This window comes from Numenius arquata, chromosome 8 (assembly GCF_964106895.1).
Source record: "Numenius arquata chromosome 8, bNumArq3.hap1.1, whole genome shotgun sequence".
NCBI lineage: Eukaryota > Metazoa > Chordata > Aves > Charadriiformes > Scolopacidae > Numenius > Numenius arquata.
Window position 1 is genome coordinate 46,312,069 of NC_133583.1, and position 24,536 is coordinate 46,336,604.

A 24,536-nucleotide genomic window follows, 5' to 3' on the forward strand; every position below is an offset into this window, starting at 1 on the left:
TTACACAGTAAAATACCTCAAGTGAAACTGTTGTTCCCCTTGCACATCACTCTTAACTCCATGGTATCAACACACGTTATCAACAATTAAGCAAAGTATGATGCTTAAATATTCTTCTATTTTAATACATTTCAATGTGTGGCTGTTTTACTCTTTTGCTCTTGGTAGATGCTTTACATTTTAAACTGGGAAAAAATAGTCAGGACTCTTTTCTACTTGGCATTATTAATTTCACTGAATTTCACTGAATTTTTAGAGTTGGAAGGGACCATAAAGATCATCTAGTCCAACTCCGCTGCCGAAGCAGGATTGCCCAGAGCATGTCAGAGCATGTAACTCAGGACTGCATCCAGGCGGGTCTTGAAAATCTCCAAAGAAGGGGACTCCACAACCTCCCTGGGCAGCCTGTTGAAGGGCTCTGTCACCCTCACCGTAAAGAAGTTTCTTCTCATATTTGAGTGGAACCTCCTATGTTCCAGCTTGTGCCCGTTGCCCCTTGTCCTATCACTGGAAACCACTGAAAAGAGTCTGGCTCCCTCCTCCTTCAACCCACCCTTCCGATACTTATAAGCATTGATAAGGTCTCCCCTCAGCCTTCTCTTCTCCAGGCTAAAGAGTCCCAGCTCTGTCAGCCTTTCTTCATAAGGGAGATGCTCCAATCCTTGAATCATCCTCGTTGCCCTTCGCTGGACTCTTTCCAGTAGTTCCCTATCCCTCTTGAATTGGGGAGCCCAGAACTGGATGCAGTATTCCAGTTGTGGCCTCACCAGTGCAGAGTAGAGGGGGAGAATGACTTCCCTTGACCTACTAGCCACACTCTTCCCTATGCAGCCCAGGATTCCGTTGGCCTTCCTGGCCACAAGAGCACACTGCTTGCTCATTGTCATTTTTCTGTCTACCAGGACCCCCAGATCTTTCTCTTCAGAACTTGACTCCAGCAGGTCCACACCTAATCTGTATTGGCGCCTAACATTCTTCTTCCCCAGGTCCGAAGTCCGGAATAAGTCCGAAGTAGTTATAAATGGCCAGTAATACCTATTAGTTTTTAAATTTGTAAAATAATATTTGCAAAAGAAACAGAAGTTGTGAAGTGATCCATGATAATGGTTTATTCCACGGTGTTACCAGAATCTTTGGTAAGATAAGCTAACTTGAACGATGTGCATTTTAATATAGTTAAGTGCAGGGTAATATTTCTAGGAAAAAAAAATGTAGATCAGTTATCTGATGGTGGACTGCATTATGAAAAGTAGTGATACAGAAAAGCAATTAAGAGCACGTGGAAATTCTATCCGTGTGGATAAATGTGGGAGCACACAGTAGCAATAGGGATTTTCTTGGTGGAGCAGTGTGTCTTGGCCTTATACCGAGACAAAAATTGAGAAACTGGTTAAGCAGAACTATATGGGTTGACTTGGGATCTGGAAACTCTTCTTACAGAAGAGGCTTGAAAAGCTTAATCTCTTTAGCCCATCAATGAATCATAGAAGAGATAAGTCACCTGGAATTACATAAGTAAAGAGAATAATTGTAATAGAAAACTTCAGTTTAGCAGACAAACCTTTTAAAAGATTTAGTGTTTGAAAGCTGAACTAAGAGACATTTTTTGGTTTAAAACAAAACAAAACAAAAACACACAAAAAATCCCTTAGGCTAACTAAGCCTTGGAAAACATTTAGATAGATAGGCCTGTGAAGTATTCCTTGTCACCTGAAATCTTTAAATCAAGAAGGTAGATTATTTCCAAAGGAAGTGTTCTAGCTCCAACAGAAATTACGTAGACATCACTTGATCTAATTGTCACCTGTACTGTGCAAAAGGTCAGGCTGGAGAATCATGGCGCTTTCTTCTGGTCTGAAAACCCGTGGTGCTATAAAACATCAAAATGGAGAAAAAATGTTTTTAAATGTTTTATAAGAATTTTAGAATATCTGCCATAATGTTCATATAGTATGTGGTTAGAGATTGCAATGAATGCATTTTAAAAAATAATTTAAGTTAGCAGACATTTTTAGCTATATTACAGGGGTTTTTTTCCTGTTTGTATTGCTATTTTTGATAAGTAGTCAATAGAATTGCAGTATCTCTTTTATTTTAGGCTACCCAGCCCCTTTCCCCTTACAGGATTCTATTTTCTTTCTTTACTGGCTTATCAAATCTTTTAAGACTGATATTTCCATGCTGGGTGTTCAACTCAGGATAACTTTCTGGACACCGTATTTCTATATTGGGTAGTGAACACTAACAACATCAAAAGCAAAATGACTAAAGTTAATAAAAACAAATTCTAATGCAAGAAGTAGTTCCGAAATATTAGACAGATTTTTTTCTTATGTGTTGATAAAATATGAACACGCTTTCGGACATTTATAAGTGCTAATCACAAAATGACAAAGGTAATGAACATTGTAAGACATTTAGCTGGCAACACATAATAATCCCAGTGTCAGATAACCTCTTTTTTTTTTCCAGTATGCATATGTAGCTCTTATTAATGAAACTCAAGCTGCACCTAATTACTAGTAACAGAAAATCACTGGCATTTACCTCCCACATACAGAGCCACACCTTGCCCTCCAGGAAATCTAGAGAGCTTCCCAAGAACTATCCCTAGCTCTGGCCTAGATTTCAGCCTCTTCTACAGCATTTTACGGTAGAAGCTTGTCAGAGCCAATGCTGTCAGGTGCACAGGGGTTGACTGAGCAAAGAAATTAAACTCATCATGAAATCTGGTCTTAAGTTAGACCTTTTATTACAGTTGCTCTTTTGCTTGGTCTGTATGGGCCAGCAAGTTTGGTGTTCTATCCAACACAGACTGATGCCAAAGGCTATCTCTGTTCCTTACAGTAAAAGACAGAAGAGAACCAAAAGCACCATTTCAGTAAAAGTTACTGTACAAGATGACAAGGCAAAATAGCTAAGATAATATTTTCCTTTGTCTGTATTTCGAATTTGATCATATTTTCCTCCAGCTTGGAAAAATACTTTTATTTCCTACGTTTGTGTGGGATTATTTAAGAAAGAGAAGGTACAACATGGTTACCTTTGGCAGGAGAGGGTTAGGCTAAATGGTGCAAGTTCTAGTCTTCTATTTCACCAGGAGAGTTTTCAATGCACCTGAAAAGAAATTATAGCATTTGGTCTGATACCAGGATTGTATCCCTCAGCTGACAATGCATCTGGTCACAGCCTCTGCAGTTAAACTTCAAATGTAAATGTGCAGTACTAGTACCAGTATCGGACTCAGGAGACCTGTCCTGTCCTGAGTTTCGATCCTCACAAATACTTCATAAGAATACCTTATTCTTCTACAAAATTAACGTGGAAGCATTTTTGCCTGATAGGGATAAATATGCATAACATATATTCTAGAAATTAAAACAAGGGCCCAGCAAACCGCACAGGGAGTCCTCTCCTGGGAAGCAGAGTCACTGAAAAGGAGTTGGAGACTGATAGACCACCATCGCTACTTCTCTGCCATGGTAACTAGAATAGGGAATATAATTCTTGATTGCCCAAGGAAGTAAATATTAAGAAAGAATAGAGAGGTTTATACTTCCTCTGTATCTGGCACTGATGCAAGGCAAATTTGAATGTTGTACATGGGGTTTGTGTCCCAAATTCAAAAAGAGCAATGAAAAATTAGAGGGATCTCATAGAATAGACATGAGACATGATTAAAGGATTAGGCTACTCTCCTAATATGGGGCTCAAGGAGTTCCACTATTTAGTTTATCAAAGAGAAAGTTAATGGGGGCCCTTTACATACCTTTCTATGTAGTAAATACCCATTTAAAAATACATGGCTTTGCTCTAGCAGACAAAGATCCAAGACCTGCAATCTTAATTTATAGCTACCCATAATTAACCATTGAGAGGGTTACCAAGAATTATGGTAACTTTTCTGTTGATATTTATATCAAGATGTGATGTTTCCCCCTTAAAATGATAAAATCTAGTTTAGACAGGAACTATTTCAGGGAAATCTGTTCTCCATTATACAGGAAGTCAGACTAGAAGATCACACAGGTCACTTTAGGCTTTGTAATCTGTTAATTAAATAGTTTATATACATTCAGTTTATTTGTTTCTGTGATTATTAATAAACAGTATTTTTAATGTTTCATGTTTGACTGCAGCCTCACCTAATCTCAATTATTTCTTACTGTATGTGGGTGGTGGGACTTTGTCATCCTACCAGCACCTCCGCCTTCATCCCTAAGGGTTGCATCATTATCTTGTTACACAACCTGCAAGGTTGATATTATTGATATGGTGCCAACCACAGGATCGTTGAGAGATGGTGTGATGGTGTTGCTGGAGATCCCAACAAAACTGCTCTAGATCCTGCACACCAGTTATTTATCAATATGAAGTTCTGTTGTATTTTTTTAAAACTTAACTAGAATATAGTGCTCAGAGGATTGTAGTCTCTTTGCAGTTCTCTCTTGAGGATTTTTAGCATGTAATTCTAGATTTTTTTACAACTAAATCTATGATTTTCCAGGCTTTTATCCAAATTTAAAATTTTGTTCTCACTTATTCCTTCAACTGTATTTTGCTTGGTAGTCCTGGGAACAGACTGCCACCCTGACAAGGACAAAGATCACCACATCCATTGGCCATGCTGTTGTTTCTCTGGGCACCACTCCAGCTTTGCATGGAGAGCAGTCCCTGAGGAAGCAGTCTGTCTTTTTGGTGACACAATGATTTGCTTTCCTTTGGGCTCAGGATCTTTCATTCTATTGTGCCTGTTGGCAGAAATTAAATAGTGAGATGGCAGTCTGGTACCCTCACCTACTGGCTGTATTTCTAGGTATTATCCTGCCTTAGGAAGAGGCAGGCGCTCTGAAGCCAGGATAATCTTGTGACTAATAATGTATTAAACTCAGAGAAATTGTCCAGGAGCAGAACTGGCAGTAGTATACCGGAAAGGAACCCACAGAAGGAAGGAAATGAACGGTTTGAGTCTGTTAATAGGAGATACTCTTTATCCCTCTACCCATAGGCAAACATCTTACTTGTACCACTACTACATATCCTAGACCAAATGTGAGAACCATAACACTTCAGGGAGCTAAATATATAAAGCGCCCATGACAGAATTAAGTTCTGGGACAGAGCTTTTTTTTTTTAATGAGCCTAAAGAAGAAAAAAAAACCACAAGTGGGAGTTAGGTGAAGTAAGGTGGGGCATCTACTACCTGCAATGGGGGGAAATGGCTGAGCTGCATGGAAAGCCAATCATTTGGTAGAGTCTGGGGCATCTGGAATGACAACCTCCTTCTGGCAGTATTTAAAGCAGAAAATTCAAAGCAGTAAGATACAAACCTGTATCAGCAATGAAAGAAATAGCATGTGGGTTTTTTCTTGCAGAACAAAACCCATGAGTTCTAATTGAGAATATCGGCAAAAAAGTTTCTACGTGTGAAATATTTTAAAGGCTTATGCCTTTGAATCTATTAGGTCTGAGACTGGAGAATTTGCCAATTGCATCATTTTCAGTTATAATTATGAGATTACTGTCAGAAAAGCTGACTTTCATTTTTGAAGCCAAATCCTGAGAAGATACTGGAAAACCAGGACTCACCCTCAGTATTTCTGATCATCCTTTAACAGTTCCTTCTGATGGAGTAATACTGGTAACATAATAGCTTTGCTAGAGAGCTTTTGAAAACTGGTCTCTCAAGCTTAGAACATCTGTGTGAAGGAAGTAATAGTTATCATTCGAACTTGACGCCAGACTCTAATTGTTACTTCAAACACAACAAGAACACAGCATCAACAGGATATTTTATTTTTTTTTTAAATCTCTTTGGTACACTGTAATAGCTACACCTACATCCTCTTAGAAGAAACACATTTTTGTTCTCCTGAATACTTTGTACAAATAGTTATTAATTTGTGCGATGCATTCATAAATTTAGAATCCAGAGTTTAGCTCTTCTAGTTTTTCACTCAGTTGATCTTACTGTCATGCTTCATACAGTACTACATCTAAATTACACTGGACTTACTTCAAAAGCTGGTAGCCCTTAAAGTTTCCCTTGCTTAGGGAAGATACTGTGCTTATGGTATATGTGGCAGGGGCCATGGAGCTGCTCGGTTTCACTTTGCCTTTACCACATTGGTTTAACTAATCTAATCAAATTGTTTGTGCTCAACAGCGTTATGTTTACGAGTGTCACTTGATCCCACAAAGCGCTGGGCTCATATACCCAGAGAAGACAGGGACTGTGAAATAAAAATTAGTTTCTTACCTGCAATACTGTGTTTCACCTTTATTGCACAATCTATCTAGCTGACAGTCATTTTTGATGGGCTACCAAGCTAAGCCCACAAACACAAATAGCATTATTATATGATTTTCAAAGCAGCCAAATCACATACTTCATTCCTCATTTCTTTGATTACATACATGCTGATTTTTAAAAATGAGGGCACTGGAAACAAAAGGAATTTAGCATTAAAGGAATACCGCATTTTATTGGAAAAAAAAATAATTCAAACTATAAGTCCTGTGTTCTTGCAGGATCCTGAGCAATGCTCTTTCTCAAAAAAAAAAAAAAACACTACAAAACCCCAACTGTATATTTTGACATACAATATAGATCTGACTTGCAAAAAGCACAGGTATTGAAATTTCCCTATAGTTTTCCAGCAGAGGCACAGGCTTCCTTAAGAAATGTAACGTATGGAAAATATGCGTGAACTTGTGTTTTGCAGTTATATTTGTGTCTTTCTTAAAGGTTGTCCATAGATTTCTCTACAACCAGGGACTGAAAATCATTGCTGAACAGTACACAGACATATTAGCATATGGTAAAAATATTTCTTTTAAAGGGGTTTTTCTGAAAATGTTTGTAATTTTTTTCTTGATATGACCTGCAATGGACTGGTGGTGCAGATCCTATATGACATATAATTTGAAATGAATGAGGAGGCCTTATTTAGGGTACGCACTCCCCTCCCATGGAACATTGTCCTGAAACACCTACTATTATTTGGAATTTGGTTTATTTGAAAGGGTCTGTGTTGTCAGACTTATTTTGGTGACCAATAATGAAGGAGAGAGGGGGACTTTTTCTAAAAGAGCTAAAATAGGAGTATGAGGAGCTGTGTGCTTGTGGCGCAGATGAACTCACCCATTAAGAGTGTAACAACCTCTCCAGGTTGTACATTATACACATTATCATACAGTGACTTGATACTGTGTCTTGTTATGCAGTCCTGGGAATGGAAGAAGCATAAGGAGTCATCCAAAGGAAAGAGATGAAAGCTAATTCTGCTGTTAGCAGAAGAATGGTACCTCTGTTCTTTTAATTTCCACTTTGCTGTATGGTACCAGTACCAAAACAATGCAGAGGTGCTTGGGAATGACAACCCTCATCTTGGCTTTCCCACCTTGGTTTTTCACAGCACGTAGCAGGCAGAGTGCGCCCAGGATGTGTTCTTAGTCCTCCAGGGAGATCTTGAATCTCCCCGGAGGAGAAAAGATTCTATCAACACCGCTCATCTTCCTCAGCGCTAACAACACAAGGTAGGACTGAGGAGATACAGATTTCAGTCTTCATTGTGCCAGAGACAGGCTTTGAAATAATATCTTAAATTACTGAGATGTTAAAAAATAAAAATCACTAAAGGTGGGGGTATCAATTCTTCCTGATTTGGGCACTGAAAGTAAAGCCATGAACAAGAGAGACAGTGCTCACCAAGAGGAGGTTCGTCTCTGCCCAGCTCCTGCATGGTCCTGCCTCAGAGAGGTTCTTCTGGCAAAGCTGCCCGCACACTAACAGCTGCTCTGGCAGCGCCGGGAGAAAGACCGTGGTCAAGCCAAGGATGTGAAACTCCTGTTGGGGACTTTTCCACCATGTCGTGACTACGCTACCATCCTCTAGACACGGTTTGTGTCACAGATGATGGAAGGTTCAGATTTTATCCTTCAGGTTCCATGGGTGATTCTTGTGTCTTTGAAGTGCTGTTCCTGATGATGAAGGCAGATTACCACTGATATTAATGGGGTTAGGATGTGTCCTTGTCTCTATTTTTGCTGTTGTTTCCTTTGTTGCAGTAGACCTATTCCTTTATTAAAGCTTTTGCCTGGGGGAAAAAGAAAAGCCACGTTACTAAATAAATTATGAAATATTTACATTTGTGAAGCCAACCCCTTATGGCTGGCTCCTCCTCTGATATTAAGATGACACTTTTTATAGAGCTACAGGTTCTATACTGCCCTTATTCCTCTGTGGGATCCAAGACTGGGAGGTGACAAAACAGCAGGCCACCATGAGCCAAGTGACAGTAAGTAATATCTAGGAACGCATGCTGATTTTGACTCAGTGCAGTGCAAAACAACTATATTAGACCAGTGGTCGTTTGTTTAGTGCTGGAGAGCAAAGTAGGATCAGAGATGAAAAGAAAGAAAATATAAATTGGGGAGCTTTCTAAACTAAGCTTGATTTTTACCTGAGGATAAAAAGCCATGTGTTGTAGATGTATCCATAATAATAATCCTGAGAGCAAAGTGTTAAAGGCACCAGATTGTTTATCACTATTTATGTTCTGTTTATGTTCTTTTGTACTTGTATTTGAATTTGCTTTTTTGCCTGCAGTTCTCTCAATGCCACAAGAACAAATGAAGCTAGCTTTAGTGCCACGATCCCTAATGAAATGATCTGCGGTTACTCTTGTGAATGTTTTGCATCTCTTGTTTTCATTGTATTTTTGTATTGGCTTTAAACCTTAATAGCAGCTCCTTTCTTTTAAAAAAATGGTTTAGCATGTTGTTCAAATATGTGTGGTTCAAACTGTTTAGCTTATGAATTTCTCCCTCCTACTTTTACATATGTAAAGCTTTTGACTTTGCCTTGCCCCACCTCTTCTAAGTTCGGTAACAGACAGGTAGAGACTTTCTCTCCGGGTGCTGGTTGGTTGCTTGTTTTTTTTAGATACTTGGCTAAGTCACTTCAGTTTATGCTTTTCATTTTTATCTCTCTGTGACATAGTCTATGGAGGCTGTATCTGTAGAATGGATAAATATTAATAATTATTGTAGAAATGGAACATCCTGTTAACTGGATTTCTGCACAGTTAACTCCTAATGGTTCTCTATCACCAAACTCAAGGTCTCTGACCTCCCTGATGTCACCCATCCAAATGTTACTTCTGCTCTTCCCTTGCTTTTTCTCTTCTGCTGACCGTCATTTGTCTTGTTCCCTCCTCCATTTTTCCTGCAAGCTCCCTTTGCTCCCATTTCTCTGGTTCTTCTCGTCTTTTGTCGGTAAAAAGGAGGGCAGGTTGGTAGGTGGCTGGAAACATGACTGTACTAATTATCCCTAATTGCTGTGCGGCATCTCTTCCATGGTCCTTCCTTGCAAAATGTCCCATCTTTCTATGCAAGAGAGGCAAAGACGCAGATTTCCTTTACACAATGCCTAGGATTTACAAAGTTGGTGTGTGAAATGGTGGAGCTTCAGAGCAGGGAAGGAAACAGCTCCTGAAATGCTGTTTTAAATCCTCAACATGACGTGGTGGACAGTGGTGCTGAGCACACTCATACCAGTGCAAAAATACATTTTTAAATAGATGAAGAGAAATAATGATTTTTAGCCAGCAGAATCTTTGCCAAAAAAGGAAACCTGAAAAAAAGACAGACACAAAAAAAGTCTTGGAGCTAAATACCCTTCCGCTTTAGAAAGTCAGAAGTAAGGAACAACAAGAAAACACTTGATGATACGGCTTTTGGCAGGTTTTGGACTGTAATGGAGAAACCGTGTACTGCTGTAATGTGACATGCTTATTTGTGGGCTTTAACACATGTGAAGACAGATTTTTGGGATACTGTATTATGATGCACCACTGTGTGATTAATAAATTAGGCAACGCTAGTACAAGTGTGCTAGAGTGAACCACTTGTAGCAATTGCCAGCGCTCTAGCAGGCAACATTAAATACTGTGCCCTGCTCCAGTAAAGCTTTGAGTATTTGAGTATCAATTTGCAGTTCCCAAGCTGCAAAGTGATCAAAGGAGGGGAAGAATGTGCCTTACTTTTATCCCTCTTACAGGACCCCTGTGTAGAAACGTCAAACAAACTCAACTGAAAAAAATAACATCAAGAAGATCTACTAAAATCACTTGAGTAAAAGTTTAACACAGCTGTTTATAAAAAGCAAGATCTATTTTTCAAAAGTCCTAATGTTTTATATTTAACAGTTTAAGTAAAACAAACATATCAAATGTGTAAAATAGCATACTCTTATTACTGGGATAAATCAATTAAAAACTATAAAGATAAGCATACAATGGGCCTGAATTAAGAAATTATATTTTGAGCTAGTTCCTGTGTGGGGCCAAGGTCTGAAAGTGCTACAGCTGATTTCTGAGTTCATATGCAGCTGCTTTACCGCATTCATGCCAAATTCGTAAGGATTATGAGAAAATTCAGCTGGTTAGGCATTTAATCTGGTATCTCCAATCTAAATAGAAAGGTATCAGATTTGGCAAAGTTACTCAGGTTTTCAGGGCATCTAGAAAACACTGGTGTTGCTATCCCAGCTTGAAATTTCAGATCAGGTTCTCTGCCTTGTACTTTGAAGGATTTATGCCCTGCTGCAAGGTGGGTTTTTTCCACACTTTGCCTAACATAAATCTCTGTTCATCTCCATTCTCATTTTTAAATTCCTGTCTTTTTAAGAAATCCCTTGTGAAATTGAAGAGCTGCATCATATTCTTGCATCACATTCTGAGCACAGTTAGGCTTTGGATTACACTAAGCTTTTAGAAGACACTGCCAGTACCCGAAAATTTCACCCAGGGCATAGGCAGCTTACATGTTCTGAAGTAATTACTATACTAAGTACCCAGTGATGTATCTTTCCCAGAAACTGAAAATAAAGGTATAAAAGAGATCCACACAATAATTTATGGGCGTTAACATATGGGTGTTTCTCTGGGGATAATTATGTGACTATGCTAATAACGCCAAGGATGCTTGGATACATTAAAACAAATGCTCACAATGATGTTCTTGAGCTTTTCATTACTGTCAGGAGTGCATATATTTAAGCAGGAGAGAGGGATGAGAGAGGCTCATTCACAAAAATCACCCTCTCCCTTCCCACCGCAGGTGAGCTGAGGAAGCCCTGTTTGACACGGGTGCTTACATTAGATATGTTTACTGGAAACTTCCTGCTTAGAGAGCAGCAGACAACAGAAAGCGTGCTGAGATGGGAGCAGTGTGTGCGGTTTGCAAGGGTAGATGGAAGAACGGGCATTACTGACAGCAAAACGATCACAACCCCCTGGGCTTTGCAGGACTTCTATTCTTTTAAAAACTGTGATCTAGCACATTTTAAAGTAGACTTTGCTTCAAAAATACAGCTGTGGACCTCCATGACAAATCCCAGTGCCTTCCCCTTGGAGAAGGGAAGGTTCCCAGCTCAGTCAGAGAAGTTTCTCCCAAAGCTTCCCTTGACTTGCTGACAGCCAGCTGGCACCCAGCCCCAGGTGTCCTTGAGAAATTCTCTGACATGTTGCACATCACTCCCATCATGAGGGCTCCAAATATTTTCAGTCGTTGTGGAGCCTGAAGCATCGTATGTTGAAGCAATCCCACCATAAAGGCTGCCCTGTGAGCTGGGCTCGGGCTGCAATGCCTGTGCCTGTTTTCCAGTACTGGAGTTGCCCAGCTGGAATTAAACTTCACACAGTTAAAGTTTTTATGCATTCAAATTTCTTTGGGTTTGTTTTGTTGGGTTTTTTTTAGCTTTTCTTTCAGTGAGGCTGATGTCTAATTCTTTGACCTCTTGCACTAAGTCTGTGTAAAATTACACTCTTCCAACACAGCAAACCACTACCCTAACGATCCACAATTACCAGTCTTGCAGAAGCATCCTCAGGGATACAGGGCTTTACAGAAAAAACATCAGGGGTTTTTTGGAGCAATGACAGGGAGACAGAGTTCTGCTCTTGCTCTGGGGTGGCAGTGGCCGCGGTGAGGACAGGAGAGGTCCTGGTGGGTGAGCGAGTGGCAGGTGTGTGTTGCAAGAGGCTGTATTTGCATTTCCTGCCCCCTGCAAACTTGTCAGGTGTGCTGGGACCCAGTCTCGGCTTGTGGAAATGATTACAAGGCAATTTATGCCTACTAACAGCAATCCCTACTGTTGTGTTTGTTACAAATTTGGCTGCAGTACAGTAATGTTTAGTGGATTAATAATGTTGGCTTTTGGCCTCTCCTACTCCCTTGGCAAACAATTTTCATGTATAATAAACATTCTCATTTAAGTCTAACTACATCAGAGCCCAAGGGTCGGAATAGCCATACCTGCACGCTGAGGAGAAGAGACTCCGGGTTTCCAGATGGGAGACCAGCTCTCTCCCCTCCCGATGCCGGGGTCCAAGACTTCTGGCCTTTTGCAGGATCAGCTTTGCTGGGCAGGGCCCCCTGAAATTGCAGCGGGGGCAGCACCAGATGTCGCCTTCTGCAGAGGAAGGTCTGTCCAGTCAAAAGGGTCACAGCGGGCAGCACAGAGTCACGGGAACAGGCAGGTATTTGTTGAGAGTTCGGCATTTTGAAAAAGAACAGCACATTTTAAAATTAACAACTCTATGAATATATATCTGAAGTATGCAAAAATATTTCACACCAAGGACCGATCACAGTGCATGCTGTGAGGGCATACGAGGTCGAGTAAGTGGTGTGTGGTCTTGCCTTTGCACAGGAAGCCTGAGTTACAAACCCTTCAAAAATCTGTACGGTTTATCTTGTTGATTGTCGGTCTCTTTGGGGAAACAAAGAGTCTGCCCATGTTTCATAACGTGTAGCAGAAATACCAGGATATGCAAATATGGACGTTACACAACGAAAGCAAAACTGAATTAAAGCTGTTTACAGTCGAAAAATGAGAGAACCAGAACTGCAGCCTTTTTATTGCTACACCGCTGAAATGAGTGTGTGCACAACCCGGCTGTGTAGCTGCTTGTAATGTTCTGTGGTACAACTGTGCCCCTCCATCCTCCCACTGCTGTTTGTGCCTCCTCAGTAACACCTAAAATGGAGGCCACCAACCCTGGGTGTAATGAAAGAGGAATGTTGTAAGCAATCTTGTGAAGGTTTATGACAGTTATCAATTGATCAACTAATTACAAATAGCAATCAGCACAAGTCAAGTGATGGACGGTTGCCTTTTAGCCTGGGGAGCAGGACTGTGGCAGCGCTGCTGTGACGGCTGGGACTCTTTGCTATTGAACTCTGTGACCCAAATGCTGTGGCTGAGCATCTGCCACAAGAAACACAGGTTGTGTCGTAGGCCCAGGTGTCCTCTGATGCACCGCGGTGAACCTCGCCCGCGCTGTCTCCAGTGAAGGCTTTCTCGCCATTCCTGTACACTGAGGTCACGCGTGTGCAGGGCTGTGGGCAAGATACAGGAGTTCGGACAGGTAGGTCAGGTTAGTGTCTGCCAGAAAAGGTGGGCAAGAGAAATTAATTTTATCTTGGCTTATGTGAGTGATGCCCTACCTTCCCACTGCTCGCTTCTGTGTCACTGGCAATTTTCACTGCCACAAATAGGTGTGGCTCGACCACAGCTAGCGAAACAATGAAAAGTATATATGTAAAACAATTTGACAAGCATCAGAGAAAAAACATTATGGAGCAAATTATTTATCAAATGCTATTTGGTCATACGCAGGGAAAAAGACCCGTTTCGTGCAGAATAGCTAAGCTCTCTACGTTATTTTCATTGAGACTTGGGTTTGCCTTTCATCCAAGTTGACTAAATATGACATCCATTCCTGCACAATCTTCCTCATTAAGCAGACCAGAGACATTATTTTTATTTCTTCAAGAAGTATGCACAAATGTTTTCTGAAATTAATTTGTTTGGTACTTTGTGCACTTTGTTGTTTGATTGATTTTTCAGGGAAGGAAATCTTCGACGACTTCTTGTGGTTGTGGGGCATTTCTTTGTATCTCCTTCCTTTTAAGATACTGTTGTGGAGAACCAGGGGTACGGACTATGAACTCAGCAAAACAGAAATATTGGTGGGGAAGCCAACTCTTCAGACTGGAGTTTGTATTAGCAATTCAGAGAAAAAAATACAAGTGAGATATAGCCCTATAAATATATTTAGGAACATATTAAATACAGATACACTTTCGGAATTGGAACCCAAGAGTGTATCAGGATTTTTCAAATTAGTTTTGACTTTATAGTAAGTCCATGCAAACTTCAGGTCCTAAGTCTGAGACTTGAAGGTATTGAAAATCAACAGCCATGTTTGCTGTAGCGTAAAAATGTAGGTGAAATGACATCTTCCTTCAAATATTTTCTTCTTTTTTCTTTTTAATTTTTTTCCTAATTGTCTCCATTTTTGCTTTGGCAGCTATAAAACATTCTAACCAACCACAAATAACTATAAAGATGGAAGGGGGAGACTGTAAACAGACCATTTTCTCTCTCAATTTATTTTGCTGCTTCGTATTTTGGACATGTTTATTCGTTTATAAGATCACTGCACATGGATAAAAACACTAGAAATACTCCCAAGCTATTGGTTACAAATGATTTAAAGCTCATTTCTTCTCTAAAAATTAATCACGTAAAAACGAAGCCTTCCTGTCCACAGATCTACTCGTCTCCCTGTCTGTATCCAGTTATGTCAGCTCGTTAAGAGGTACAGCCCAAACTGAGCAGAAATGCTGTGACTGATCTCAACAGCACCTCGAACACAGAGAGATTTTGAAGCATTTTGGGGTACTTTTCCCTTGCTAACTGCCCAGCCCCAACAGCCCAGCTAACAAGACAGCTTTCAGTTGTTCCTCCTGTCCCACGTCCAGCATCACTCACAAGCTTCCCGGGATGCCCGTGTGCGGTCGCTCACAGCGATGTGCTTTGGTGCGGCTTTGGGCAGCAGTGTCCCGTCCCGTCCTGGCGCTGATGGCGAGAGGAGCCGGGGAGAGAGCAGAGCGTGGCTCGGCACACACGGACCCTGCTGGTCCGGCACCCGGAGAAAAACAGCCATCATTTATCTGCAAACCACCTGCTCTTATAGCTAACATGGTGAAGGTCTAACACATCTGGCAACTCAAAGGGCCGTTTTTCAGAGTGAAAATATAGTTTAAGGCAGACATTTCCAACGCTTTTCTACATACACTTTCTATGGGCTGGGTTGTTTGGGAGGAGCAGTTCGTTATATCAGTGTGGAAGCCTCAGCACAACTTTCGTAGTGGATTATCAAATGCCTGAAGGCTTTGTAGATGTCTTCGTTCTGTGTGCAGATGAACCCACCACTTCTCCAAGCTTGCTCGGCAGCACGGTTTAAGTCTCCAATGCAGGTCCACTGATCTTTGCATTCCCTTGAAACAGCCCATTTGGAATGATCGTTAATGGAATGAAAGGTGGAATTCAATGGCAAGCCTATTAGGTTTATGTTGTAGACGTGGTAGTCGAGAGAGCAATTTGAGGGAAGCTTTTGGCCGGAATGCTGCCAGGATTCAGCCAACAAATCGGTCTTCAGCTCCTGAGCCATCCAGGCCACGTAGATATCTGTGGAATAACACAGGGTGTGGGAAATTAATCTCTCACGGTCCTTCATTTAAGAGGGAACTGAAAAGCATCACCTAAACTGGGCTCGTTTCTCTCCAATGCATAAAGTGAGACAGAGAGGATTTTTGCCCCCTCCCCTTACTTTGACTTTTGTTTCAGAAGTTCATTTCTACTTTTCTTTCCTCCTTTTCCTGGAAAATCTGTTACAAACAATCAGCAGGAAAAAAAGGAAAGGAAAAAAAAAAAATGTCAAGTCTTCTTCGTAATAAAAAAAAAGCAGATTATTCAAACCCCATTTTTGTTCTTTGTTGTTACTGTTGAATAGCAGGAGATAAATGTACCGGAAATCCCACTGTTGACACCTTAAGGCATTTGAAGGACCAGACAGCTTTTTGGTTTGTGTGGCTGAAAGAATATTATGATGGGACACCATTCCTTGCCCTATGTTACATTTATTTCTAAGGCTGAATTTCTTTTTTCCCCTCAAAGAAATACTGATTGACAAAGAATATATTAAGTGCTTATTTCTTGCTTGAGAACAGGTGACGGATAGAGCAACAGGTTCTCTTACCATCTATGAACAAGTGTGACTTTGCAAAGTGGAGAAAGGTTTCCCCGTGAGCTGACTGGAGCTTGGAGAGGTGGCGCAAGGGGACGGAGGGCAGCCTGGACCCTGCGCAGAGCTTCTGCAGGTTTGGGAGGTCAGCTTGGAAGATGTTAGGGATGGAACAGCTGTAGATTCCTGGATTATAACTCAGCATCTGTTGGTCTGAGAAAAACCCAAATAAATGAACACATGCAGAATTAGAATGGGTTAACGTGAGGCAATCAGCAGAGTAAAGTTCTGCCTTGGAAAAGAAACCTAAATCCTTCTTAAACTTCACAGCCCATCTCCTGGAGGAGTTCAGCGTTAAAGTATTTTAGCAACCAAAACCATGTTTAATTGTATTCTGACTAGTCCTGCAGCATGTAGACTGGCTGGGAGGCTGTGCTCAGGTTTTTCCACTTACACCTCATTATTCTTAGAAGAACTGTTAACCGGTGGTCTCGGTCCACTGCCACTTCCACCCATGCTCATCTTCAAGCCTTCAGCAGTGACACAGCGCTCAGATGGCACGTGTAAATCCAAGCCTGTCCATATTTACAGGAGTGGTTTCCAGTCAGTTAGAGCTGCCAAGCCAAATGCAAAGAGAAGAGCTGCCAAAGGGCCTAGTTTGGTTTTAGGGAGAACAGAGCTTGACTTTCAGCATCTGGATTGAATTTGCAGAAGAAATTTACTTTTCTGTACAGTGCGCAACTTAACTGTAGAAGTCCTTGCCATGGATATCTTAAAGAGCAAGGGAACAAATGGGCTCATTAGATGAGTTCATGGAAGACCAGTCCATCAGGAACTTTCCAGTCTTTCTGGCTCAGGAAATCCCTGAACCACAGATTACCAGAAGCTGGGAGGACGAAGCAGGAAAGGCATTAGCGTATGCGTCTTATTTTCTTGTCCCCTTTCCCTAAACACATGCATAGATGCCCTTCCACAAACAGGAACCTGGTTTAGATAGCTCTGGGGTGTGCCCAGCCCAGCCATTGCACAGCATGTGTGTTTCATTAATATAATTTGAGGTTTATTGCTGAGGAAAGAGTGAAAAACAGTGTGAAGAGCTTTAAGGAGCGTGCCAGTATGATTTCTTGTAACACCTTTTGGTAGTCCCTTTTCAGGATTCCAATACCAGTTGTCACTGTCAGATTGTTCTGAACCTTACAGGTATAGATTTTGGGATTTTTTTTTTCTTTTTAGTACTGGTATTTTATGTGGCAAAAAGTACCTGGGGAAATTCTGGGTGGTATTTATTCCATACTTCATATTTCTGACAAGTCAAGGCTACTACTCCAGCTCAAGCAGTGGTTGCCTTATATTTTTAGAACTGCAGGACGATTGCAGCTGAATGAGCTATTACTGTTAAAAACGATTAATCATCCTACTTTATATTTCCAAAGCATTTTGTATGCACAGACTGTTTACCCTCAATATACAGTCGTGACTATTATTATCCCAATAGTCCCCATGGGGAGATGGAGACAGAGTAGAAGAGTGAATTTCCCACATTCACACAGGAAATGGTTGGATAAACTAACTAAAGCCAAGAACACTGTTTCCAGGGCCCACTTGGTTTCCCAATCTGACAACGAAGGACAAGAACAAGGAATTTCTGAGGCAAAGCCTCAAGGAAAGCAGTCAGAGGGGTGCTGTGGGGCAAAAGCTTTCTCAGGGACAAGCTTTTCATACCTAGTTCTATGAACTGGTCATATTTGAAGGTGACACAGAAGGCTGTCTGTCCATAGGACTCCCCAGAAGCTGGATATCCGTAACCATCCTCAGGGTTGGGAGGGAACAGGGGGACGCTGTGAATCACCCAGAAGCCTTGTGATTTGTCCGAGAGCAGGAATCCTGTCAAAAAAAAGTTATTGCAAGTGATTAAGGAGGAAAAAGCCCTGAAACGATAGGGCTGTGTCCTACTTTGGATTTGCTGCCACAGACACCACACTTGATTGTGTTAATGTCTACAGTAAACTGGCTGTAAAGTAGACTTGTGGATTATAGGAGATACTAATATTGTATTAAAATTGCATTAATTCTGTCCTGCATTGCCTAACTCAAACTGTCACCATGTTTCTTTTGAAAAAAATATCTTTTCAAAACCTTTCTCTCTCTCTGCTCAAATTTTATCCTCAAAAAGTCTGACGAATTAGTGGCTGTGACCTTCTCCCTACTGCTCATTTTCCTTCCCTTCATATATTCACTGCATAAGGGGAAACAGACTCTGTCAATACGGTGTCTTCTTCTCCAGACCAAATTCTCCTCCACGGGAAGCAGCAGAGAGGGGCTATGCCTCCCTCTGCAGCAGGGTGCTCCGGGGAGGAGCACGGCTCCCGAGCCATCCCCATTGCTGCAGCCTGGAAATACAACCCTGTGAAACAGCTTCAGCCCAGCGTCAGGCTGGGCAAATCCCATCGGCTTCCTCAGGGAACGCTTAGATCTCCACTGAAGTTTATGCTTATTTAAAGTCTTGCTTCACTTTAACTGCCCCAGAGAGAGAGAGTTTGGAGGGATTTATGTTTAGGGTGCCTTTCCCTTCGCATCTTGCACTGCTGGTGTCATCAGGACGATGGGGTCTGTACTCGCTGAAAGGAGCTCTGTGAGTTTCAACTCTTGGAAACAAAGGGTCCATAAGCCCCAAGAGTCCTTCAACACAGCACAGGCAAAGCAAAACCAAAACAGAAGCTGCAGCGTATGTAACTATAGAACAAACCACACATCATGCAAATCAGTCTCCAGCTTTGCTTTAGGCAGGAATTTTATATATGTGGATAGGCAGACAAGTAGATGCTATCCACAACTTTAGAAAGGAGAAAATAGTAGCTTGGGACGCTCCCTGTACCTTTGGTGTGTCCTCTTTTCCACCCGTCAGAGTCTGATTCAGGGACCTCATCGTTGTATATCGCATACGCGATGGTGTCCCTCTGCAGGAAAATACACATTTCTGAAACATGACGTTCAGTAAAAGGAAGGCATTTAAGTGAACATCTGCTGCTGGGAACAGAAGAAACAAGTCAGGACTTCTCTGTGTGAACATCATGAGCCTAATCCTTCTCCTAATTCAGCTGAAAGAGTCTCTGCACAAGTTACAGTAAAATAAACCTGAAGACTCAGCAACAGGGTCCTGTTTAAGACGAAGTGGGAGTTCTCTCAGTCATTGCAGCAGCCGTTCCTCAAGAGGTCCAGTGTGCTCACTAAGACAATTTACATGGGTTTATTGGGCACTCGCTTGCAAAAGGTTCCCCGTCTTTTTTTTGTCCCTGTCTCTGATTTAGCAACCAGATCCCATGAAAATGTTTGCTGAGGAAAAATAGACAAGGCAAGTGTTCTTATGAAGGACAAGCAATTAATGTTTTTTTGCAAAATATTTGCATATGGCCACACCTTATTTCCCTTGAATAGAGAACTTCAAAGGAGTTGAGACATGCTTCCCCTCCTGATGTACTCTGAGTTTGTAAACAGTTTATTACAATTACAGCGAGACCTGGAACAGGACAGTTGACCGGATTGCCAATATTTGACTGACTTCTGGCAATCTCTTCTACATATAAATTAATGACACCCTATCACTAACCCACATCAAGAATATGATGCAGATGGTAAAAAAATAACTATAGGCAGATCTTGTGGTATTTGATAATCACTTCACACAAACATAAATGAGGTGTCTGACTTGGGGGGGGGAAAGGCCTAACAAGCAGCAATCACTGCTGATGCAGTCACGGTGATTTCAGGGGGAAGAGCAAAACCTAGATTTGATTTGAGACAGAGCGTGAGACACATGCACCTGGCAGGGCTTAGGACAAGTGTCTGTAACAGTCACCACCGGCCCTGGTCTGAGTTCACAGCCAGTTCACAGCTTCAGATGTTGCTCAACATGAATTGCAGAAAGGAAGCCAAAGGGACTATGTACTAACCCTCTTTTTTTTTTTTTGATGGCCAATACTTAAGTGTGTGAAAGGCTTGACTAGAAATTAGAAGTTTGAGGATAATGTCTAATTGTAGCCAAAACTGCAAATAATCTGCCCAGCTGTCAAGACGCTTCCCTTGATGTGTTTCAGTAGATCTAGTCGGTCAGGTCTGGCCATACCTCTACGTGCTTATTTTGGCTGGTTTCATTTCATTTACATGTAATATCAAGTAAGCGTACTAACAAAATGATAATTAAATGTTACTTGCCTCGGATTCGTACGTCTCATACAGCTGCTGCAGTGTTTGCCCCAGAGCACCCTGCGTCATGTTGATGAGGTATTTACCGAGCTGCCACTGGGGAGCCAGGCTGTCCATGTACATGTATTCCAGTCCCACCAGAGGAATCTCTCCTTTGGCACGTTTTGGCAACTTGTAAAGAGCAAACCTGCAACCGTGAAGAGCAATTGGTTTTTTATAACCATCCTGTTCGAATGTGCAAATCAGGATCTCCATCCCAGCTGAGGATTTAAGAGAAGGGTGACTCGGGGGGTGCCTGCGCTGGCGGGGGACCAGCCTCAAGGAGGTGACCCAGCGCAGGAACCAACAGCACTTTGGCAGCACAGCATCTGCTGCAGACAAATTTGCTCTGCTTCTTAGCAATAAGGGGAGACTGATGCAGCACCAAACTCCTGTGCTGTGGCCAGACTGGCACCCCCAAAGAATGTGAGGTAGCCCTGGTTTGGAGTCCTGTTTAGCCACCAAATCCCTCTATTGCTCCTGGTTCTGGTAGAGAACCTCAGGTCCCAAACTCAGTCTGACATTCTCATGGTCAACCTGGACACCTCTTACCAATACATTTTTTTATTATGTAAATATAACTTTATATGAAATAGGTAAGATTATGTATTAAAATTATAAAAATGCATAATGTTATATTTATACATATTGAAGTCCCCAAATAAGTATAAAGCCATGTGAAAATGTCGTTCCAATCCTACTTTTCATAACAGACTCGCACTCTGCTGAACTGTGGCAGACTGGATATGTGCAAACCATTAGCCAGAAACACAAATCTTTTCAAAATTGTAGAGTACTCAATATTGTCAATAAATGGCTCAGTTCATATTAATGCCCCTGATGAAGTAAACAGGTTTTCCCAGTGCACAAGTCCATGGGATTAATTGGAATATAATTAATTGAGCCACTTTCTTTGAGTGCTGTACTTGAGTAATTTGTTATTTATGTCAATAGTAAGAACTGAGTGGCATTATTTTCAGTCCTATACTATTTACCAAAAAATGCAGCCTGACTGTGCTTAACCTTTCAAGTATATCAGGAGGTGCAAGCCTTGCCCAGTTGATTTACAGCCTAAAGGTGGTCCAAAAAGGCATCTCTGAAAGGAGGCGAGAAGTGGCAGGAAAGCATTTTGCTAGAGGAACATCTAATCCATGGGAAATGTACATGTACAGGCAGAGGAGAAACACACATCGCTGGTGATCCTGGTAATCCACCGGCATTGCCACTGGCTGAGCGATGTTCCTTAAATATCTCAGGAGAAATTGTTGCTGATGACGGATGACAGAGAAGAGAAGAAAGTGGTTTCTATAGGAAGGCTGTGGAGAGCCCTCCATGCAAGGGGAGTCACAACAATCCCTTTACTTGAAATGAAGATTTGGAAAGGAGAGGAATAGCAGGAATTACAGTATGAGCTAAGTATGAGCTGATCCAGGACTTGGCATGGGAAGCCTTTCCAAACTGCTTTGAAATGTACTGGATGATTTATGCTCGTGGAGTGTTAACAGCCTTGCACCTGACAAATCCCTGGTAGCAGGTAAGCTTACGGAAATGTGAGGAGTAAATTCCTTGCCAGTTCCCAGTGGATACGTGTTTTGGCCCTTTCCAGAAAGCCAGCTGAGTGTGTCAGCAATTAAAGTTGTATAAAAGTCTTCACTGCTATTTGTGCACAGGAAGTCTCTCAAGAGCTTACGCATTCGTGGGAGCAGAGGGAAAGTTCTTTTCCTGAGAACTAAGGAAAAGCAAATCCACTTATACCCGATTAGCATTGTCACATTGTTTGCTTGTGACCGAACACTAACTTACTACAAATAATCACAGCTTTACTTAATCAGATCTTTACTTCTTCCCTCCCCCCACAAAAAAATTAAATAAAAATCATACAATGTGCATCTGTGGCTTCAGTCCTTGACTCAACACTTCTCAGAAAGCAGAGTTCTAGCTTTTATTTGCATGAAAAGCTTCCCACAGAACCCAGTGAGCTTGGATGAATAAAGGAAGGACCCTTTGCCCTCCTCAGGGAGCCGGTCCTGTGGCCATTTGCTCTGGTAGCCCCAGTGTGAGGTGCAGGGAAGACTGTGGGATGAGCTCCTGTGTGAAATGAAAACACGGGGGAGACTTTTGCCAGCCCAGGCACCGCGTGTGGGTGGGAACTGCAGGCACAGCCGGGGAGCGCAGATGGGATCAGGTCAGATAAGGCAAGTGATTCCTCCGGTTTAGTGGCAAATGCAAGGCTGCGTGAATACTGAGTAATTATGGAATATTGCAGGATGAAACCACTGAATAGGAGGAACTCACATAAAACTCTTGCTAAATGAATATAAAACCTGCAGTGCTGTGTTTGTTTGAAAGAGTATTGACATCTTTTGGCTAAGAGGAAGCTTTTCTCAGCAGTTTCAGTTCTGCTTCTCCTATCAGCTTCACAGCAACCAAATCCAGAATCAGGCCAAAGCTGACTATCTCTTGTCCATAAAGTTGGATGACCCCTGCAGATTGGCAAGTTTCTCTTTCATTTGATCATGGCACATTGGAAAGGAAATCCCCCCATCCTTCCTGCTAAATTTGTCAGAAGGGAACAGAGCTTTGCCTGGGCAGACCCCCGAGTTCCCATCTGGAATGGGTCACGCACAGAAGCACAGCTGAATGACTCCCAGCCACAGCTTTCAAAGTATTTCTCAGATAATTAAGAAACGGATAGAGTAAATGTGGGGTTTGTTTTGTTTGTTTGTTTGGGGTTTGCTCTCGTTTCTTTTTAGCTTTAGCACAGACTCATTCTGCAAGGAATAATTGCAGTTTGCAGAGAAATGAAATTTCTCGTGCCTCTAAGTCATTGGGTAGCTGCACCAGCTGCGAGTCTGATTCCTGAAAAAAAATCACATTATCCAGAAGGGCCTTGGCAAGGGGGACAAGTCCTAGGGATGGGCCGGACCCTCATTCGTTTGATGCTACGCCAGTACAGAGCGAAGCCAGCTTTATGCTCCTGCCTGAGCAGCCCGCCTGCGGTGCGAGGGGCTCCTGCCCTCCCTGCAGCTCGCTCCGTGTGCGAGGGAAGGGATGTGCAAGAATAGCACCCAAACTAATCATTGTTACATGAGAGAGACACTTTTCTTGTGAAATTGGGAGGCTTCCATGCTCTTTTTTAAGGTATTATGGATATTATGTAATTATACTTTGCGTCTTTCATCTTCAAAGCGCATTAATCCAATTAATCATTTAATAACCAAACTGGGGCTCGCTGCTGGCAGTGGGATGGCACCAGCTCTAATGCGCTGGCAGCTCCGGCAGTGGGGATTGACCTCTGCTCCTCAGTCAGACAGAGCTTTCCCACACTGCTGCCCCTGGGGGCAGCTCGGCCACAGCTCCCCCTTCAGCGACCCCACCGAGGGGACAAGTGCCACCACGCTGCTGTTCGGGTACAAGCGACAAGGCTAAGGACAAGATAGAGGCGTTTTCCCCGCTCAGCTCGGTTCTCTCAGCCAGATGAGTGTGTGCTGGAGCCCTGGCCCGGGCCAGGAGCCCCCGGAGCTGCCGCCGGCGAGCGCAGCCTTGGCACCCGAACACAGGCTACGCTCCCTTTGATGATGAGACACAAACGCTGTGTAAACCGGTGATTATTTTGCAGTTAGTCATAATGCAGTAAGGTGGTTGGTTCAGTGAAACAAAATCACATTTCAATAACTTCTCCTCGGTTTTCCAAATGCAAAATTCAGCTACTACTCACAGGCAAACAGGATTAAAACAGCGATTGCTATGCATTACTTCTCAGCGAACCACCTACTTCATGTGGTTTAATCTCAAGTGTCATTTACTCCCCCAGTGTTTCTCCCCTGTGCGGTATTTACTCACCAGTCGACTGCCTCCCCGTCTTCATTCCTGCAGGAAATCTTGGCTGCCCACAGGGGCGCGGAGGAGAGGAGCAACAGCAAAGCGGGGTGACACCACGCAGATCCCGCGGGCATTTTGGTTTCTTGGCCGTGCAGGGCGAGCACGAGTAGGATCTAAAAGGAGAAGTTGTGTTGGAGCAACTGTCAGCTCCTGCTGCGGGGCAGGGAGCAGAGCCCGGGCTGCCCGGGACGGCAGAGCCTGCTGGGGAAGTCGGGATCCTGCTGCAGGGATGGCTGTCGGCAGCAGGGACGGGGCTTCCGGGAGCCACTGGAAACCACTCACAATTTCTTTGGGTGGTAAAATGACAAGTTA

The 24,536-nt window shown here is 42.4% G+C and overlaps 1 protein-coding gene across 1 annotated transcript; it reads right to left on the reverse strand.

Moving 5' to 3' along the window:
* Window positions 1-14,457: 14,457 nt before the first annotated feature.
* Window positions 14,458-24,298, reverse strand: DNASE2B (deoxyribonuclease 2 beta). The gene is made up of 6 exons (XM_074152425.1): window positions 24,186-24,298; window positions 20,313-20,490; window positions 18,976-19,057; window positions 17,823-17,984; window positions 16,116-16,313; window positions 14,458-15,544 (listed from the first exon to the last, which is right to left on the reverse strand). The coding sequence occupies exons 1-6, from the start codon at window positions 24,296-24,298 to the stop codon at window positions 15,189-15,191; spliced, it is 1,089 nt and encodes a 362-aa protein (XP_074008526.1). The 3' UTR covers window positions 14,458-15,188.
* Between the last annotated feature and the right edge of the window lie 238 nt (window positions 24,299-24,536).

What these genes read in the sequence shown, in the direction of transcription:
- DNASE2B (XM_074152425.1), bottom strand. Translation starts at nt 24,298, where the DNA reads ATGCCCGCGGGATCTGCGTGGTGTCACCCCGCTTTGCTGTTGCTCCTC. An exon ending in GACGGGGAGGCAGTCGACTG is followed by an intron (nt 20,491 to 24,185) that starts GTGAGTAAATAC and finishes TCACGGTTGCAG; the next exon opens with GTTTGCTCTTTACAAGTTGC. An exon ending in ATGAGACGTACGAATCCGAG is followed by an intron (nt 19,058 to 20,312) that starts GCAAGTAACATT and finishes ATTTTCCTGCAG; the next exon opens with AGGGACACCATCGCGTATGC.